This window comes from Macrotis lagotis, chromosome 1 (assembly GCF_037893015.1).
Source record: "Macrotis lagotis isolate mMagLag1 chromosome 1, bilby.v1.9.chrom.fasta, whole genome shotgun sequence".
Classification (NCBI taxonomy): domain Eukaryota; kingdom Metazoa; phylum Chordata; class Mammalia; order Peramelemorphia; family Peramelidae; genus Macrotis; species Macrotis lagotis.
In genome coordinates this window covers 128236814-128255594 of record NC_133658.1, presented here as the reverse complement: position 1 = coordinate 128255594, position 18781 = coordinate 128236814, and the positions used below count along the sequence as shown (strand labels likewise).

Sequence of the window (18781 nt, the reverse complement as noted above, 5' to 3'; positions counted from 1 at the left end):
AGAAGAAGGATATTTGGGGTACTAAAAAGGCATTAGTTTGCTCAAATGGTCAAAAGAGTGAGATCATCAGAGCTTTAGGAAACTAGGGTTGGAAAAGGCCTTTGGAGATTTTCTAATCCACCCTCTTCATATTACAGAGGAGGAGACTGCAGTCCAGAGAGATAAGCGGGCTTTCCCAGTGTCACACAAGCAAGTAAGCCATGGAGCTAGGATTTGAACTCAGGTCCTGTGCCTTCAAATTCAATGTTCTTTCTACTATACTATACTGACTTTTCATAATTCATTGAGATGAGCTGAAATATTACCTTCAACCACCAAACAGATATACCTTGACCCTCCTCCCCTTCTATTCCCTCCCTCTCCCCCCCTTTCTCTGCAGGCTGGTGAACAATAATGCAATTTGTGGGCACTGTCCCCGATGTTCTACACCTGAATTAAGTACACAATACGCAACAAGAGAGGCACCAAAATCAGTTTATTGGGAAACATTCACTTGGATACATTACACTGTAAAGTAAAGACAGTGTAGATATAAGTGAACATTTTATAAGTTGCTGTACAAAAATACTATATGTTTTTCTGAAGCCTATACCTTTTTTTTAGCGATGCTTCTTTAAACAGTATTAATCTCAATATTTTGTCTGCAAGTAACAAAACAGTTTGACATCCTTCCTAAGAGTTTGACTGCACTGACTACGCTAGTGACATTTTAAAACAAAGGTGGAAAGCCTTAAACTAGTATGTAGAGTTGAAGCCTTTCCAACTAATAGTGAGAGGATATGAAGATGATGGAAAAGGGGTTTTGATTAACTCTCTTTAAAGCTCTAGTTTGTGTAGGGAGATTGGTGAAAGGACAGGCTTGGTCAGCATAAAGGTCAATCAAGAAAACATTCTTTAGAGGAGCTCCGCTCATTTTACTACTCTCAATCTGAACCTTATTTTCCTGTTCAGGAACAACTACTTTAGGTCTATTATGGCTGACTTCAAAATATCATTTCTACAAGGAATTCAAGAGGAAAGAGAGCCAAGAAGCTTTCTAAACAATTATTTCCATTCTCAAAGATACAAGGAAGTTGGAAGCCCCTCTTGCCACCCACCTCCAAACACCCTGTTCTGTCTGCCAGCACCAAGACACAATTCTCTCATTTTCCCCTAATTTCCTTACAGCCTCATCAAAGGAGAAATTTCATTAAGTTGGTTAAAGTGAAATAACCAATTGAAGAATGAAAAATCCAGTCGGGCCAACTATTTGGCATTATGGAGTTGAAAGAAACTAAACAGTAGTTTGAATTCAGCATTAAAAATAAACAAAATTCCACCAAAATCTCTTGATTTAGTTAAACCAGTATATGTGTGTATGTATGTATGTATATATGTATATCTGTGCATATGTGTGTAAACACAGACATAAGGAACAACATTGTCCATAGAGGCATTCATATTTTGATCTGGCCATGTTCATTATTTGGATTTTCCCTTTATAGATTGATGGGATGCTCCAAATCCAAGCAGCTCTCATCTATTTCATATGGCTTAAGAACACAGACTATGCCTCCAACTCACTGGCCCCTGTTGCAACATTCAGCTCTAACCAAACAAGAACCCTCCAACATAGTTACACACCAATGACAGTAGAATCCTAGAAAATCCTCATTAATCAATAAAGCTAAAGGGATTAAAAAAGGAGCTGAAAAAAATCCAACAACAATATTCATTCTAAGATTATACTACCCATTGGAAAAAAGAATCTTACTTAAAATTTCCACCATTCCTACAGAAAGAATGGAACCTATAATAACAAACAGATTAATTTGATCCTATCCCTGAAAAAAGGTGGGTAGGGGACCATGCCCTGCTCCTCAAATAGTATTAGCTTTCCTTTGAATTCTGCATAGTTGGAAAGATTCACTTTAAAGGAGTTTGCTTTCTGAGGGTGCCTGAATCTCTTCTGACTTAGTATCCCTTTTTCACAAAGCTTGTGACTGGAAGATAAGGAAAGAAACTAGATAGGGACGGAGCTCAGTCTACCAAAACTTCCTGCCTAAACATTTAACTAAAGAGCCATCCTCAAAACCAGGAAGACCTGGTTTCAGTTCTCTCTGATACACATTGTTAGCCTGAACGAGTTCTTCAACAAGCTTTCTGTGCCCTAGGTTACTCTCTAGATTAAGTTGCAAAGAAGACTGGTCAATGTGCATTGGTACAAGGATCTTCCTTACCTGAGAATTCCCTGTCTCAGTTTCTGTTCCCTGTTGAAATGCATTGTGCATATACAGAATCACTGCTATGAATAACCTTAGTGGTAGTAGCTACTAAAATAAGACAGGACAAGGAGTAAGGATTTCTTAATGGTAAGTCAAAGATATATACTAAAGGCTATGAAAAACATTTTACTGGGTGCAAATAGGTTAACCTCTAAGAATCATAGCACCAAATAGGGACTCATACCACAATAGTATTCCTTTTCTCTGATGTTCCTAGCAAGTGGTCATGTAGTTTCTATTTGAAAACCTATTATGAAGATGGGGAAACCCTCTACCTCCTAACACAGCCCATTCTTTATTTTGGATAGCTCTAATCATTAGAAAGATTCTCTTTTCACTGATGAAGCTAACTGGGGCACGACAAGATAATTCTAATCCCTCTTTCCACACATCATCCCATTAAGTCTTCAAGACAGCTATTGTGACTCACCTAAGGCTTTTCTTCACCAAGGCAAAATATAGTTAGCATGATTTTTGGATCCCTTTACCATTCTGATCACATTATTTTGGAAATGGGCTCCCTAAGGTGAAGCACCAGATGTGGTCTGACCAGGATACAATAGAGGCAAACTGCTGCTTCTATTTCTTGGGAAAATGCTGCCTCAATTAATGTGACTTGACTTTATGGCTGTCATAGTGAGATCACAGTCCCCTCAAATCTCCAGGTACTTTTCTGATGAGCTGTTTTTCCAGGGTCTCCCAGTATAACTAGGTAATTTTTCCAGCTGCAGTTATTTCTCAGTATGTTCTGTCCCTGTATGAAAATGATGCTAATGCAATCTGTTTGGGCATATGCTTCAGTTATTTTTCCAGACATGAAAATGAATTTGTCTTAATCCATTCCCATTCTCTTGACTAGTTTCTCTACTGACCAATAGCACAGCTGTCTAACTGGACTTTGGGGCAAAGTTTATAGCCATAGAATGGAATAAAGATAACTGGTCTATATGGGGACCCTATATGGCCCTGTTTGGTTTTATTTTAAAATCTGAAAGTGTGAGAAAGGAGGGAGAACATTGAGACTCAAAACTTTTTTGTTTTAACATGAATTGGGAAAAAATTAAAATATTATTTTAAAAAACTGCTGAAGGTGTAAAACCAATGCCAGAATTTCACTAAAGCTGGTTGTATAAATCTTGAATTTGGGGGACCTCATCTATTCCTGTGAAGAACCCATGAAATATGTGCAAACATTCCTTTTTTCTCTGAGATAGACTTGTATCAGAGTAGAATCACACTTTTGAACATTCATTTGAGATGACTATATGTGATCTGGTGGTACTCCATAATAACCTTAGAGACTACAAACCAAGCACAATTTAACAAAAACCCATCTGTTCAGATAGTTGAGCAGCATGGGTGCTGACTTGACCTACTAATTACTCTTCTACTAATTATCATTCACTTCTGAATGATGGTTCAAGTGCTCAATTTTATAAAGCCAAAGGATTCAAAATAGGGAGGGCTCTTTGGAATAACAAGATCCATATCCCTTCAACTTACAAATAAGGAAACTGAGACCCAATGAGGTTAATTGACTTTCCCAAGGTTATAATGTAAGTAGTGAGAGTGGGATTCAAACCTCTGTCCTCAAATCCAATATTTTTCCTCTTATACCAGAATGTCCTTAAGGCCCTGAATGATTGTAGATCTGTTTCTTTACAAAATTTAGTATCTGTAATTCAGAATGTTCCAGGGGAAGAGGTTCAATACCTACATTTTCCTGATGGCTTGCAGTGTGTCTTTCTCAAGAGAAATTTTTACTTTATTTCAAATTGCAAAATAGTAACACATTGATCTAAGGAAATTATAAATATTATGCAGATGTTTTTGTTGCAACCACTCTTTTGAAGATGTTCTTACATAGATTAGAGAAGAAATATAGAAGAGAATGCCTCATGACAAAAAAAAATCTCAAAAAATCCATACCATTTGAAATTTGCAAAATCCTCAGCACAAGGTCAAGAAAACAAGTGATGTTTATCAGTGAATATGTTCAGTGGATTCTTGCTTTTGGCTGTAAAATAAATAAGCCTCTAGTTGTTCAGTTACATGTGCGTCTAAAAGTACAGAGAATCCCTACGACTGGAAATATGGGACTTGATGGCCTCAAGAGCTTATTGATAGATACTATTGGTGCTTCTCAATGGGAACATTGACAAGGGACTGGTGATAAAGCCTCTTCAATATGTCAGTCATCCACAATTAGCTTACTTGCATAAGCCTATGCAAGTTAAAGATGAAATAAGAGGATAGCTTTAATTATGATTTTTGTTTTCCCAGCTTTCCTTCCATTTAAAACAAATTTCTATGAGAGGGAGATGCTTCCTTATCTGAACATTTTAAAATTGAACTCAGAATAGGTATGATATTCTCTCTTTTCTTCCCTACATCCTTTCCACATATTTTTTTTTGGCCATCTTCTTATAACAATTTCTGATAAGTTCAAGAATCTAGCTCCTCTAAAGTTTGATTATTGACATTTCTAAGCATGCTTAGTGACAAGAGATATTTTATTCTCTTGAATTTTTACATAAGGATATTTTGTCTACATTTATAGGGCTTTATTTCTCAAAAATATTTGTGCAGGAGCAGCTAGGTGGTGCACCAGCCCTGGAGTCAGGACAACCTGAGTTCAAATCTGATTTCAAACACGTAATAATTACCTAGCTGTGTGACCTTGGGCAAGTCATTTAACCCCATTGCCTTGAAAAAAACAAAAAGAATTTGTGTACCAATTTCTCATTTTGACATAACTTCATTTCTATATGCTTGTCTTGTCTTTTTGGAGGAAGGACAGAATGAAGACTCATTAAATATATAACTTTATGATAAAAGGAGTTATGTGATACCTCAATTTAGAATTCTCAAAGTACATTTAAAAAAAACCACACTGCCACATTTAAAGAAAGACCAAGAACCAAAAAAATAAATAAAAATTTTCTATTTTGGTATCTATCACTAATTTGGTGATTTTGTTTGCATAGGTTACCAGTTCCTATCATTTCTCCCTAACTCCCCATGGTTAATAAAATACAGAAGAAAACAAACAAACACACACCTTCTGACAGATGAGATTACTAACTGACTATATGCAAAAGGATATCATCTGACAATCATTTTTCCTGGGAAACAAAGGCATAATCACATGAATACTTAAAGGCAGGCTTACTTGTTGTTAGTGAGCTCTTGATATCTGAAGGAGACAAGATTGATTTTTGAAGTATTTGGAGTTCCTTGAAAGAGATAAGGCAGGATTTAAATCCAGGTTATAGTTCTTTGTCTTTTGTTTTGAAACTTGCTGAGATACCTCCAGTGTAGTTAGTCAAATACCTTGGGAGATGCTGTCACAGCACTCTAAGCCCTAAATGGTTTCTGGACTAAGGATGTAAATGAAAAGTGGAATAACCAAAGGAAAGCAGTAATTCTGAAAGTTTTAGATAGGCTGAAGTTGTCTGGCAGGGAAAGGTTTTGTTTATTCAAATTTTAACAGCTTTGGGTCAGGATAAAATTTAGCAGATTCCCTCAAGCAACATCATTTAGGTAAAAGCCATTGCAAAGTAGTTATCAGCCAGGAAAAAAGAAGCAACCTATGTCACCCTCCAGGTACTTAAAACCTTCTATAGTTTGACTCCAAGCTACCTTCCCAACCTTTTCTCCCATTATTCCCTTCACTTGCTATAGAGGGGACAGGGATTAGATCTAGGATTATATCATTGATAAAGAGAACTCACAAATGAGTAAACTCCTACTGATACAGGTCAGCACCTTCTCTGCAATATAAGAGAAAAGACTTTCTTACAATAGTTATCGAGTTGCCTAGAAAGAGTACTGAGGGGGTGGCTAGGTGGTGCAGTGGATAGAGCACTAGCCCTGGAGTCAGCAGTACCAGAATTCAAATCTGGCCTCAGACACTTAATAATTACCTATTTGTGTGGCCTCGGGCAAGCCACTTAACCCCATTGCCTAGCAAAAAAAAAAAAGTACTGAGAGGTTCTGTGATTTACTCAGGTGTCACAGTTGGATGTCCCAAAGACAGACTGGTTCTTGAACTGAAGGGTAGATCTCAAGCCATTCTGCCAAGCTGCTTCTCACATCTATTTCAACTAGGCCGTTCTTTCAGGTCTCCCTACATCTTTGTGGAGTATTATTCATGCTGGGAAAACATTCATTCCAAATCTCTGCCTTGCCAAAATTCATCTTTCCTTCAAGGCCTGGGGAAGGCAGCGCTTCTTCCAGGAAGCCTTCTTTGATGTTGCCACCTCTCCTCAAATTTCCCTATTATACTATGTCTAGGTTTCTCCTTTGTTCCATTAGAATCAACTTCATAGCATAATGATTTGTGGGGATGTTATATTCTTTCCCTTTATTCCCTGATCCTCCATGGCATGGCTTATGTAATTATTTCATATTTTCCAATGTCAATCTACCAAATTCTTCAAAGAAATTTAATTTTAATAATCTCCAAAAAAAACCCAACAACAAGATATCCATCTATTTGAACAACTTCCTTTCACAAAAATGATGTGCCCAAAATCACAGATAGTAAATGGATAAGGATTTGAGCCAGTTCTCTTGTCTTCATATTCAGTGTCTCTGCCCTCAACTTGCTGTTGGTAAAGATGATATAGAAAGAGTTAATTCGATAGCCTTAAATCCCAGCTCTTTCTTTCTTTAGGGGTGTGTCCTGGGGCTAACCACTTTCCCTAAAGGTCTCAGTTTCTTTATCTGAAAAATTAGACAACTAAACCAGATCTGATCCTTTTCAGTATCCGTACTACCAGATGCTTTTGAAAAATAACTTACTTTATTGTGAAGAGTTCAATAAATAACAAATAGCAGTCTCTCTTATTGCAGGGGTATTAAAAAGAATACCACAAAACCCAACAAATCTGTTTTCCTAAGTGTTACCTATGGAGATGACATGTGAGCTTCCTTACCTAATATTAAAGAAACTCATTATTCCACCTTCATAGTAGATAAAAACTACTCCAGTGAATTGTACATTTATACTAGCCCAAGTCACAACTTTGAAGTAGGGGCAATATATCCTCTTTCCTCTCCATTCCTGGTTAACTTTCCCCTTTTCTTGTCTCTCTCTTATCCTAGGTACCCCAAATTCTCAGTTGGCTTATTGACTCCTTTTTAAAGATGAATTCATCCTAAAGTGTAAGTGACTTAATGTTATCTTTCCTGGAGTTATTCCAAAAGAGGATTGACTTTAGGGAGAGAGTAATGCTTAACTTAGAGAAATGAATCAACAAATGGAATTTTAGATATATAAAGGTCTTATTGAGTTCTTTGTAAGATGAGGTAGGGTGGGTGTTACTCCTAAAATTATCCTATAAATTACCTTCTCTACATAAGGAATGTCTTCTTTGATGTAAATTCAATCCCTAATCACATGGTCAGTATGGTGGTATGACTTCAGCTCTCTGGGCTTCAATTTGCTCAACCATCCAATAAGAGGGTTGGACTGGATGATCTCAAAGGTCCCAACTAGTTACATGATTCTTTGTCACAATCAGTCTATTTGTGGGAAAGGAAGAGAAAGCTGGGCTTGGGGTGAGTTGTTTCAGATTTGTGATTTCATCAGTGTAGGAAATTCCAAGTGTGAAAATTCACTATCATTTCCACTGAGAGGAATCTACAACTAGTTTATAACTTATATACTTAAGAGACATTTAAGAGAGCAGTCTAGGGCACTGAGAGATTTAATGACTTGCCAGTGGTCCTCTAGCCTCTAGCTGATATGGACAACATTTAAACCCAGATCTTCTGTCTCAAAGGTCAGCCTTTTATTCACTACATCCTTCCTGCTCCTCACTCTCATTCTATATACAGGGCAATGTATGTAAGAAAGTCCTGACCTGAGAGTTACACCTTAGAATCAGGGGTATTTAAAGTTTTAAAGATTCATTACAATTTGCTCCTATATGGTAGTTAAGAGGCTAAAAATAAACCTGAGAGGTAAGTTCATAGCTTACTTTGGGTAAATACAGAAGACCTCTTTTGTGACTGCTATCAAAGTGTGCAGTATTCAAAAGCCTGGAGTCTGTGGGGACAAATCTATCACCTTTGAGGAGGGAAGGGGAATTTGGGGAAGTGGAGTCATTTGATGGCAATTACAGTTATCAAACTAGGGGATGTTATTTTCAATTGAATGCCAACTCTAAGGAATGGCATGACAAGTTCTCTTGTATGGTCTGGTTTATAGATTGACTCTGTGGCCTATTCTCTCTTCTCATCTGGAAAGTCAGAATGAAGAGAGAGAAATTACTGGGATGAGTATTCAGTATTCCAGAGAAGTCACTTAGAAAAGGACAAAAATTATTGAGATGTTCAAGTTCTGGTATGTTTGTTACAAAATTCAAACAAGTACTTTAAAATCATTCCTCAGAAAGCCTCCAGTTCAGCAAAACCCTTTTGTAAGATGGTTACTAAATCACCAAATTTCAGATCTTTTTCAGGAAGGAAGAAGAATCCTGTTGATAGAGTGACTTGTGTTTTTCTTGGGTGGTCTGGCTGAAACCTCCACTGATATAGAACCTCTTGTGTCCTGAAGTAATTCTCCCAGATAAGCTTTGCTAGGAATTGATTCCTAACCCAAGCCTAAATTATGTCTTTTCTTTTATTTCTAACTAGAGCCTTAGTCCATTTGGATCAAGTTTAATCCCACTTTCCCAATGAGACTTTTGGGGATAACTAATTGTTTATAAGTTTTTTGCTGAGTTTAGTCTACCTCCACAAATACCATGTGTTCTACCAGGTTCTATTCTATGTGGTCAAGTAGTCCTTCTTCCCTGTGGCAGTCTTTGAAGTATCAGTAACTGAGCTGTCAGTCATGGAAGAACATCAGGATGAAATGCCATCCTTCATCATTCCTCTGAAGTAAATTAGATACTTTCCCTAGTTGAGACTTTTTTCCTCCCCTAGTAAATGAGGAAGTGAAATGAGATGATCTCTAAGAATAGCACATCCTGTAGAATGCTATGAACCTTGGAAATGATCTAGTTTGAACTCTTTATAGATAAAGTAATTGAGCCCCAAAGAGGTTAAATAATTTAATCTGTTATGTATAAGCCTAATGTCAGTCTCTTGATTTCCATGCAAATGTTCTTTCCAGATTACTACACTTCCTACCTTCCAGCTTTGAAATTCTATATTATTCTGTTAACCAATGACTAGAATTACCATTCTATTTACTTGTTCCTAGTTAGAAACTAAAACAATAAATTTAACATTAACTCTAAAAACTTGGAAAGGGCCTAATTTAATGGTCATTCCCATATGTTTTCAACCTACAGATACTTGATTTTCCTCCCATACCCCTAAGAAATGACTCAAAAAAAATTTAGTGCAGCTATCTCTTTCCAATTGTTCCAAGCTCCAAAGCCCTGGAGATTAAAATCTTTTACTCTTAAGCTTCTTTTATGTCCAGTTTTATAAGCTATTTTTGTTAAAACTAGACCATTAGGAAGTCAATACATATTAATCTAATTTAAGAGCCATGTGGAAGAATGAGCATTTAAACTCAATCCTTTCACTTTCTCATAATGATATTCTTCATGGCTTTATTTGAATTGAGTAGTTAGAATACCTAGGCCACGTGAAAGAGACAATCTTAGTTTAAACTTAAATATTATATCTCCATTGGCTGACACATTCAGCTTATGTTCAGAAGAGAGAATAAAATTCTGATCTGAAGCATTAATTCAAAGCACTGATGTTTATAAACATGTTTCCCTCTTCTCAACCATTTAAAAAGCAAACCAAGTTCCATTTTCATTTTTGCTGAAACTTGGCCAATCTACAAAAGGACTTCACTGACACTGTGTTGGTGTTTCATCCCCAGCAGGCAGATTTAATTCTTGAAACTGAAAAAAAAAAAACAACAAAAAACCCCAGACCTCCTACCCTAAAAAAGGCTTGTTATTGGGCCAACTGGCTTCAGTCCACAGTGGTGCAATTGAAAGAGAAAAGAAGAATGGAAAGAGACTCAGATCCCAGCTCCATTGTTTCTCTAAGGCTGCTCACAAGGGTGAGCTCAAAGCTTCCTCCAAAGTGCAGTGTCTTGCAGGCTTCTAGGGGTATTGACAAATGGGTCCCCACCCCTTTTTTCCTTTCTTCTTAAAGTGCAAATGTGAAAAAGGAGAAATAAAAGTACTAGATCTAGAGCCAAGAATGTGGATTTGGAATTTTATTTACAGAAATCTTTTCAGCTAAGAGTTGGACTCCTTTTGGGGGTGAGTGATAGAGCCCGAAGTGGAAGTGGAAAGAAGAGTAGGTAGAAGGTTTGCCCAACCCACTTCTTCTCATGAATTGTTTCATCAGTAGCTTTTTCACATGAGGAAAACCAAAACCAAAACAAACCACAATTCATCGAAGAGCACGCACAAGCTCCATAGGCAAACAAAGGGCGACCACTAAACTTGTGAGTATGTTGGTCCAGAGTCCTTTATTTCATGAACAGTGTTTTAAAGTCAGTGAAGAACTCTGTGCTTTTCTTGATTTTTGGCTTGTAAGCCAAGGAGAGCAAGCAGAACAGTGGCTGGCAGCCTCCCACTTAAACACCAAGGCCATACTGTGCCTAGCCCCTCAGCACACTCACGTCTGATGACCTGAACAGAAACACATGCTTACTCTACAAAGACAAAAGATCTGCAGGAAGCTCAGAGCAACACACTTGTCAGCTGAAGAGGATCCCGGAACATACAAGGTAGGGCTGCCAAGTGATTACAAGGGAAGGGGAGCATAAACCCTGTACAGACACCTGACATTGGATTGGAAACGCCAAGTGGAAACAGAACTGGTCAACATCTTCATTTATACATAATTTACAGTATTCAATTCAAAATAAAATCACAAGAAAAATACATCCATTTCTGCTATGCCTTCTCCCACCCCCATCCCACTCCTCCCACAAAAACAAACAAACAAAAAGAGTGGCTTCTAATTAAAGATATAATTACCACCACTGTCTATATTTTGGTCTAATTCTGAGATCTGGGCATGGGATAGTTACAACAGGAACAGCAATACTTGGAATGCAATTTACCCAGAGATCGCCAGTGTTTGCAGTCATGTATCTTGGTCTCTTCACATCCAAGAGGTTAAAGGAATGCTGAACAGGTTTGAGGGGAGGGGTGGGATGGTGGTGGTGAGGCAGGGGAAATCCCTTGGCTAAGTCTAACTTGGTTGGCAAGGGCAAAACCCAATTTCTCTTGCCAAGCATATACTACCAACAAGGCATTCTACCCAGCCTTCCCTGTCTATTGATGCCAGCTGAGAACATTTCAATGGTCCATCAATCTCCACACGGTGATGCATTAAGAAAAGAAAAGAAACAGATAAACATAATCATCAGGCCTAAGGAAAGGGGGTTTGGGAGTACTGTCTTGGAAGGCCATTCCTAGTGAGCACAAGAGAGGACACCAGGTGACAATTAACTAGTTCGTTACACTTGAGCTTTTGGTCAAGCTAGGTAGGGATTGATTCCAGCAAAAGTGAGGCTTTATGGCAACTAGTTCACAATTGAAGCTAATGCTATTGAAAGTGGGTTCGTGAGAAATCATTGACAAACTGGGAACTGGGAAGAACTTGCCAAGAAGTATCTCTGAAAGGCCATTTCCTTTCCTTAATGTTTCTAGGGGAGAAGGTGAAAGGTAAAGGGAAAGGATTGGCGGGTCCCTTTTTTTCCAAACTAAAAAAGAATCATTTTGAAGATTAATTCCTCTGGAATGAAAACGTAGATTATGATATGAAGGTTACAGAACTGCATCTGCTACTGGGTCACCGCTACAGGTCTATGAGCTGATCCACCAGCAGCAAAGACCTGGCTAGGTTGGGAAGACTGGACTCAGAGCTCCCACTGCTGTTTCTAGAGTGCCCACCTGGAAGTGGAGAGATAGGAATTCAGTACAGAACACAAAGGGTTAAGGTTTAGATGTGCAGAGCAAGCAACCAAGAAAAAGAAAAAACTAGAAGCAGTAAAAAAAAAAAACTATGCAAGCTGTTTGTTATAGGTTAGAATTTGCAAGACTCAAAATTAACTATTTCCTACCACCCACCATTCTTTCTTTCAACCCCCCCCCCCCAAACAGCCACAAGGCAGCCCATGCACTATTCTATTAAAGGTAGGGCAAATGAAAGTTACTTAGCAAAGGTGATTTCCACTTTTTGGCAGAGAACAAGAGGTTGCACCCTGATATTCACCCCACCAACCAAGTTAAATGAAATCATTTTTGCTTGAGGAAGGACTTGATCCAACACAATTTTTATACCCAGGGAGAGACATTAAAACAACTAAATAAATGGTCTTTTGACAATTTGGCATAACAGAGAGAGATCACAAATTTTTTTTGACACTAAGAAGGACTTCAAATATGTCTTAAAAAGAACATTTAAGGTTTTTTTTTTTAAATCTTCCTCTAAAAAAAATCTGTAAAATGTGATTACGGAGATACGTTTCTTCAACTCTAATCTCTCTGTCCAACCCACAAAAAATTTATAATCCTAGCAGGTTGGGGCCAGCTCTACATAATCTGTTCTCAGCCTCTTCTTTTTGCCTCTTCCTTTCTTACCTTGTGAGTTTTTGGATATCAACACAGGAATGGGGTCAAACTCATCTTCTGCCACCTTTTCGGGGCCCTCAGGAACATCAAAACCTGAGATGAGATTGCTATCTTCTAGGGATGGAAATAAAGAAGCAAAAGAGCAGAGACAGATGTTAGCTTAGAAAACAATGTTAGAAGACACACAGTTCCCATTAGTGTGGTTAAGGCTGTTTTTAGAAGAAGGTGAAAGTATTGCCTTTTCTGAGGGGAAAATAAAGACGGAAAAATATCAGACAAAATGTCCCGAGAAAACAGGCCATTGTTGTGATGAACAGAGAAAGTCTCCTTGGATTATTTAGGGATAGAGAAAGAAAAGGCATAAAGCATGTTTCATCTCAGTCTAAAGCTTAAGTCTAGATGTCTTAGAAGGAAAACCTGGTTATTTCTGTATTGATCATAGTTATGAAATTAGAAAGAAAAGAAAAGTTGGTGGATGAGTATTCTCTATTTAATGTAATTATCATTATAGGATCTCTCTTTTTTTTAAAAATCAAGTTTTGATACCTTTTGCTTATATAATATACTAATTTCTGGATATAGAAACTCCTCTTCCCCAAACCCTCCCTGAGAGCTAAGAAAGAAGCCAATCAAAAACAACCAATACAGTGACCACATCTAATGATGCATATATACTATTTTGTTTTTGTGGTCACTGTCCACATTATCTTATACTAGCATTTTCCAGAAAACATGGAAATAAACTCTATACCATCTTTACAGGCAAATAGAGGGCTAATTAATGAGTCTTAGACCCAAGAAACTAATTAATGGCTTAAGATTCAAATACTACTTAGCAACTTGCACAAAATACTTATAAAATGACTCAAATGGGTAAGCATTTCTCATTCTAGGAGAAATTATCCAAATGCCTTAGACTCCCTGAGTGGATGGGGGGGGAGGGGATGTAGTGAAAGAGAGGGGGAGAAGGAATAAATTTTCATGCCAGTTCTTATCCAAAAGGGAATATATTCATGTACAGTGGGAAGCAGGTAGAAGTCATGTAAATTTATTCCTCTCAATTCTAATTAGAGCTGCCATACCAGCACATCCCAGCTGGGCCCCGATTTTGCAAGGGATGCTGCTCGGTAATTGCTCATTGCTACTGATAGGCTCCTCTGAAACACTGTCAGGTTTAATTGCTTAAATGGGCAACTTGCTCAATAAAAGCAAAATCTTTTAAATACTGTCAAAGGCAAAAAACAAAACCTCAGATACTGTCATTGTACGATGAAGACTTTTTCCAGAAGCTTCTTTCATTAACCCTCTTTGGAAGAGGGGATTTAGGAGTCTGAGCTCTCTTTAATTCAGAAATCCCACTGCTTTATGGGGGCATTTTCACAATTTCCAAAAGCCAAATTGATCAGGAAATAATTTTTAGGGTCTTAGTGATCCCTTTTTCTTCCATGTTAGTTTTATCACAAAGATGAGTTTGATGATTAAAGATAAATGGTGGGGGCAGCTAGGTGGGGCAGTGAATAGGGCATCGGCCCTGGAGTCAAATCCCCCTCACATACTTAATAATTACCTAGCTGTGGGCCCTTGAACAAGTCACTTAACCCCACTACCTTGCAAAAAAAAACCCTAAAAAATATTAATGGAAACAAGGTTTGCCTATAAGGTCAAGATCATCAAAGTTCTAGACTCAGACCCAAATATACATCTTTAAATGATTAATCCTCCAGAAGAATATAAATTCCTTGAGGGCAAAGATTAATTTTTGGTCTTATTTGGGTATCTCCCACCAAAACCTAATAGACATCCTTGAAAATAGCCAAGAGGTTAATAAAAACTTGTTGAACTGGAGAAGTTTCCTTAGTATAAGGAAGAGGTATTGTAAAGAACAATAATAAAGTGTGCTGAACCACCAGTACTTGTAAATTGCCCTGGGTTTGAAGGTATTTCAATTTTAAAGCAAGTAAATATTACCTAATTAGTAGTGAGAGCTCCACAAGTCTCCCAAAGAAGACAGATTCTAAAACCTAAGAATGGGAATCAGTGCCATTTTGACAATTTTCGAGACCTAGGAAAACTCTAAACTACCATAATGATCTCAACAGAAAATTTGTTGAATGTATTTTAAGGCAACAAAATAATTTAATAAAAGGATAGCTTCTTTATTGTAAAAGGCAGCTGTGACCTAGATCAGCTGTTCTTAACCTGCAATTTATGAGCAGATTTTAGGAGAGCTATGAATTTGGATGAGGAAAAAAATGAATATTAATTTTTACCACAATTCACTTGCATTGTAATTCTATGCATTTAAGAACATTATTTTGAGGAGGGGTCCATAGATATCACCAAAATGTCAAAGGGATCAAAGACACAAAAAAGGTTAAGAGCCACTGACCTAGATGTCTCTAAAGTTCATTTCAGCTCTAACATGTCCTCTGTTCCAAAGGCTCCTTCCAGATCTGACAGTCTGTTCTAGTTCTTTTAGTTCTATCAATGTTTTTTTGTATCCTTAAGGGAAATAGCATTGATTCAAATTTGGAGAATCTGAGTTTGAATTTGGTTCTATCTTTGTAAAAAATGAGCTGTAGTAAATGATTTTTAAGGTTTCTCTCAGTACTATGATTTTAAGGAAATCCTAAAGTTCTGATTCTATGATTGAAAGTATTTTCCGGCTCTAACATTCTATATTCTGTGTTCCTAGTTAATTTCAAGTGTTGACATTCTATAATATTAAAAATAAAATGTATAAATGATGTTACATAAGAATCCAAAAGGCTTGGAACTCACAACTCCATTTTATATGCACAGATTATTAGTAATTATTAGTATAGTCAAATAGAAGATGGAATTCCCTAAGGATGAGGATGTTCTCTAGCTGTTAAGAATGATATTTTGCCAACTGTATGAAATCATGAAATACTATAGGGCCTCCTTATGGGGGTTCACTGTCTTTCAAAAGAATTAGCCTAGTAAGACACACTGAAAAAAAATGAATAATGAACATTGTTCACACTATGTACAGCTGGGTTGATAGCTTGTTGAATTAGCCCATTAGTACATGCAGATTGACAATAAGCTTGCCAAAGAAGTAAGTAGAAATAGGAGAAATCAAGTTTAAGTTGCATTGAGAGAAATGGCACAGAGCTTCCAATAATCCCTGTTGTTGCAAAAGTCCATATTTCTCCTGGTGTTATCATATGGTTGTAAACCACAGAGCACCACATACTCAGAAAGATAATACTATATGTGATTGCAGGTTAATGGAAAGATGCAGCATGCTGCAACATGCCATTGACAATGGCATGTGTTTAACCAATGACATCATTTAAAGCATATTGACCAGGAAAGAAGGTGGGCTAGTTATGTTCCCAAATCATAAGCTAACATGAAGAGCTTGAATGTTGTACTGGAATCTATTAAATATTAAAATAAATAAAAGGAAGCCTATACCATATAAGTGAATCTGTTCAAAGGATTTATGCAAAAAGATGGAAAAGATTTACATGGGGATGAGATGTTATGGCCTGGTCACAATTAGCATTAGTGGACTTGAATACTTACAACAAAGAGATCCACACTTATAATGCTAACTAGCAATGATAGAAACGCCTTTTAAAAGGCCTTGATGAAGTCTGTGGGTAAAGTGAGCCAATAGTTTCCATGTGAGCTTGCTTTCTTCTAATGAAGAAATTAAAGGACTAGGTCATTCTGGGCCATGGACTTTCTCTTCTTTGCTATCAGTTTCTCTTTTTCCCAAGAGGGGAATTTACTCAGTAAACTCTAAACTAGATGAATCTGTTTTAAGTTCTAATATGGAGTTTAGAGATGATAGGCTGTTAGGGAGTCACTGAACAGAATGCTGGATCTGAAGTCAAATCTGGCCTCAGATACTAGTTGTATGACCCTGGGCAAGTCATTTAACCTTTGTTGACCTCAGTTTCCTCAAATGTAAAATTAGGATAGTAATAAGACTTATCTTCCAGGATGGTTGTAAGGATGAAATAATATTTGTAAAGGGCTTTGCAAACCTAAATGCTAGCTAAAAAAGACAGGTTTGTTTAAGATCTAATCACCATCACTCCTGAATTCTACTATATATATATATATTTGAGAAGATAGAAGAGGGGAAAACTTGCCTTTGGGAAAGTGCTGAGAAGGTACTAAAACGATTAAGATTGATCCTAATTTACCATTAATTTATTTTGTCCTATAACTGCCTAAGTCATACTTTTTCATCTCTGAACTTATTTCAGAGTTCAACTGGCCTGTTAAAAAATTCAGCTCTGAAAACCTTGGGGAAAGTTTGAGAAAGCAAGAGTTTGGGCCTGATATCTTTATTTCACCAAGCTATCCTTCAAGGTTATACAAAAATCTGGGCTACTATCTTGCACCTGGACTTCTTAGTCTCATGAGAAAAGAAGGGGGACCACTGCTAGTCCCACTATCAAACTTCTAACCACTTCATGTAGTCCCTTAATCCCATGAAGTCATCTTCTCTGTTCTTTGTTCTGCTTTACTAAAAACCTATTAAAAAAAAGTTCTTACTGCTCAGGGTCTTTGACCCATTATTGACAGGCAGCATACTCCTACTAATAAATGTTACCCTGCCTGGAAATCTGCCTCAGTTTATCCTTTTGTTAAATTCCAATCACAGTACCAATGAGGATCAAAACCTATTCAATGTTTTAAAATATATATGATGTCAGCTCAGGGAAAGGAAAACAGTTTATTCTGAAGGTTATAACTATACATTTTATTTGGAGGAGGAAAAATTATTACCTCTGTATTCACTAAAAAATTTATTATATAAAACATGTATATACCAGGTCTGTCCTAGTTTGACTGCTGTCTTATTTCCTCATCTAAAAAATGAAGGACTTGGACAAGAAAACCACTAAGGTTCCTTTTCAGGAACCTCTCAATCTATTTAAGACAATGAATCATTTTTTTTAAAGCAGTTTAAAATCAACTACATGTATTTGATGCACCTGTAGAAATTTAAAGCCCACCTTGTCTGATTCCCTTATTTTACAAATGAAGAACCTGAGGCCCATGTGATTTTTACACATTCAATCATGTAGTTAAATGACAGAGAGGATATTCAAGTCTCCGATTTCTAAAATTCAACATTCTGTCAAGAGACAATGCTGCTATCCCTTACATTATCTGAAAGTAATAAAACCCCATTTTAATCAACAATCACTCAGAAATATTTTTCAAAAATTTAGATGGTTGTACTAACCCCTCTCCCATCCCTGGTTCATTTAAATCACTGAAGCTCTATATGTAAATTGGAAATGGTAACAAACTAAAAAGAAAAGAGTAGCACAGATAATCTTCCAAGAACAATGTCTTCTAGTCATTCTTTCCCTCCCCTTTCTGGACAAATAGGAACACGTGCCAAGTTTAAGGGTTTACCTTTATGAGCTGGAGCAGAAATTGCCATAGGAGTGAATTCATCTAGAAGGTCAGTAGCTGGGTTAGAAAGCAGAGAGGAATCAAGAAGGGAATCTTCCCCAGGGAGAGAATCTGAGTCCAGAAGAAAGGGTTGATGGAAGCGTGAAATGGCATATACAACAGGAGAATGGATTAGACTGTCAACCTTTAGATTACTGACTTTACATCTCATTCACACAATTTACAATAGCAACAATAACAGCAGAGCTTTAAGTTTTACAAAGCATCTTACACACAGTGATCTTAAAGTCTAAGTGAAGATTTCAGTAGTTTAATAAAAAGCTTTGCCATTCATTAGTGGGTAGATATAGAAGACTTCTCTCAAGGACATCAACTTCCTTTAGAACTTAGAATGGAAATATTTTACAAAAAGAAAGCCAGGGCAGCATCCCAACTCATCCTTTTTGGTCATCCCTACATCACTAATGTTGTTCATCAGAGCGTCTGTATCTCCTCTTTTAAAGACTGAAAAGGCCTAACATTAAAGCATCA

General features: G+C 37.1%; 1 protein-coding gene across 11 annotated transcripts in view; it reads right to left on the bottom strand.

Moving 5' to 3' along the window:
* AAK1 (AP2 associated kinase 1) overlaps positions 1-18781 on the bottom strand; it is a 322133-nt gene that overhangs the window by 13427 nt on the left and 289925 nt on the right. For 6 of the 11 annotated variants that reach the window (XM_074207796.1, XM_074207788.1, XM_074207856.1 and 3 more), the window contains 2 exons: positions 18251-18361; positions 12848-12952 (listed from right to left, as the gene is read on the bottom strand). The exons of 4 other annotated variants lie outside the window; for them this stretch is intronic. In XM_074207796.1, coding sequence (XP_074063897.1) covers positions 12848-12952; positions 18251-18361 — 216 coding nt within the window. The remainder of the gene's footprint in view (positions 1-12847; positions 12953-18250; positions 18362-18781) is intronic. One more of the 11 variants, XM_074207818.1, reaches the window with a different exon arrangement.